The sequence below is a fragment of the Equus caballus genome, chromosome X, assembly GCF_041296265.1.
Source record: "Equus caballus isolate H_3958 breed thoroughbred chromosome X, TB-T2T, whole genome shotgun sequence".
In the NCBI taxonomy this organism is placed as follows: domain Eukaryota; kingdom Metazoa; phylum Chordata; class Mammalia; order Perissodactyla; family Equidae; genus Equus; species Equus caballus.
Genome location: NC_091715.1, coordinates 22,071,507 through 22,074,011, shown reverse-complemented (window position 1 = coordinate 22,074,011; position 2,505 = coordinate 22,071,507). Strand labels below are relative to the sequence as shown.

Sequence of the window (2,505 nt, the reverse complement as noted above, 5' to 3'; positions counted from 1 at the left end):
GATGATTCTTGTTCATCTTAGTATTTCCAGTACTAACACAGAACTTTGCAAAGAGTTAGATGCTCAATTATTGTTGGAGAAAAAAATGTGGGTCACTGAGAAAGACGCCTAATTTATTACAAAATAATTTCTCCTACATTCTTGAATAAGCTAAATATATCCAGGTATATATATAATGTTAAAATTATCATATTTATTTATCCATTTCTTTACTCCAACTGTTATACTGCTGAGTTTTTTCACATTTCTGGATTTGTTTTACAAAATAACACAACTCTTCCTCTTAAATATCATTCACGGAAATAAATGTTCAAGCAATATCATTCATAAATTTGGATTATGAAGCTACTTAAATCTTCTATTAAAAGGCACAATATTTTAAAAAATTATCCAAGTTACCACGTAGAACAGAAACACAAATGTGTTATACACTATTGTCTACAGCCCCACCCCCACCTTTTCCTACTTAGAATGTGCACTTCTCTTTTTAACAACAAAATGAAGAATCTGCCTCAGGCTTTATTAAAGGTGGGAGGAGCTGCTGGCCATGGCCCTGGAACATGTACCATCCATGGCCCTGGAACGTGCCCTGGCCATGGCACTCGAGTGCGCACTGGCCGTGGCAGCAGTATGAGCCGTAGCTGCAGCTCGGGCTCGGGCTCTCTCTTCCTCATCTCGCAAAGCCTCTTCATACCAGAATGGGAAGGCACTAGGTACGGTATTATGGACCTTCGCCAAAAATTCCAGGACTTTCATCTTGCTGGTTTCAGCATGGGCTCTTGGACCCCACAGAAATTCATAGCATGCAGGATCACTGTTGGGCACCTGCCGGTACTCCAGGTAATTTTCTTTCACCAAATCCTTAGTGATGAGCTTCCTGGGCTCCCCAAAAATGAAGTGCTTCCTCCCCTCATATAACCCTATCACATTCAACGTTTGCCAGACTTGCTCCTCAGTGGCACAATTGCCCTTCGTGAAAATCACACCCAGCACAGTCATCAACAGGCCAGTTTTGGGAACTCCTCTGTCATCACTTAGCCTCCCATCATAGCTTCCTTCCAGTTTGTTCACGAGGATATAGATGTGCCGGTTGGGATCCACTTCCTTCATGTCAAGGCCAAAGACCAGCTCCAGGTGCTCCGAGGCTCTCTTGAGGAGCTGATGGAAGTGATTCCTGTGCGTTTGGATTACTTTTCTCAGCATATCTGCCTTGGTAATGGGCTCTTTCATTTTATACTTGTATAGAAGGTAATGCACCAATGTAACCACTTTCTCATCTAGTGGGCCTCTGTGGAAGGGCTCAGTGATGGGCTGGGCCTGCGAGGATCTTGGCCTTTCCTCCACCTGGTCTTTGGCACCTTCATTCGATCTTGTGTATGAAACAGCTGCAGTGGTAGTGGCAGTCGATGTGGCTCTCTGAGGGCCCTGGGGATTGCTATATGACCCAGCAGCAGGCAAGCTCTTAAGAGGAAGAGAGGAAGAAGAGCGGAACTCTTCTCTCACTCCCTCAGTGGCTTGAACACCCACCAGATTCTCAGGCTCTTCTCGGGCCTGATGGCGTTTCTCATGGGCACGGAGCTTACTCTTCTTACCCCGAGGCATGATGACTTCTTCGACAAAGGCAGCAGGCAAAGGGCAGGTGACTCAGTGACCTGAATGGGAGAGAATGAGATAGTTGGGCCACTTGAACAGGAAGATACAACCTTGGCTTTATCGAAGGCCGATTCTGCAGGTTTCTTTGAGGGCACTGCTCTAGGAACCCACAAGGCTCCTATTCTCTGATTTGCCTCTGTCCTGAGGACCCTGTGGAAATAATTAAGGTGTGCCTTAGCTCCTGGAGGTAAGGCCCCAGGTCTTCCTGGGGCTCACTGGGTCTTAGAGCAATGACTCTGTTCTGAGCTAGGGAGTATTTCAGTTCACATTAAGGGTCATCACTTCACTTGTGGCAGTACTTGGAGGCCCTCTTTACTGTTCTGACACTGACCCCTCATTTCAAAGCCCTCATCACTCTGAGACCCTAGAAGAGGAAGTGAGGGAAAATTCACCTTATCACACCTTCCCAGGGATGCACAGGGAAGAAAGCACAGGCAGAGTGTGGGACCTTCTCTTTCCTAGGGTAATTCAGGGTCTCAGTGCCCTCACTTTCACTTCTGGTAGAGCCGGGTACTCCTCCCTTTACTGACCCAAGACCTATATCCTCAGAACAAGGCCCTCAAATTTCTGAAAGTCCTGAGGAGGAATTTAGGGAAGCCTCAGTCTAACACATCTGCCCAGGTACCCTTGGGGCTGACAGCATGGCTAGGACTCTCTGTGACCCCCACTGTTCTAAGGTAGGTGGTCCCCTCAGTCCTTACGCAGTGTGCTTACATTAACTGCTGGAAAAGCTTGGATTCCCTCCTTTTAGTGACAATGAGGCTGCCTTCTCAGACCAGATTTCATTTTCCTGAGACTGCCCAAGGTCAATGTGAGAGAGTGTCTCAGCCTCACACCCTTACCCGAGGCCCC

General features: G+C 47.0%; 1 protein-coding gene across 1 annotated transcript; it reads right to left on the bottom strand.

Moving 5' to 3' along the window:
• Positions 1–499: 499 nt before the first annotated feature.
• On the bottom strand, positions 500–2,505 carry LOC100062107 (melanoma-associated antigen B10). The gene is made up of 2 exons (XM_023633975.2): positions 2,368–2,505; positions 500–1,652 (listed from the first exon to the last, which is right to left on the bottom strand). The coding sequence occupies exon 2, from the start codon at positions 1,600–1,602 to the stop codon at positions 523–525; it is 1,080 nt and encodes a 359-aa protein (XP_023489743.1). The 5' UTR covers positions 1,603–1,652; positions 2,368–2,505; the 3' UTR covers positions 500–522.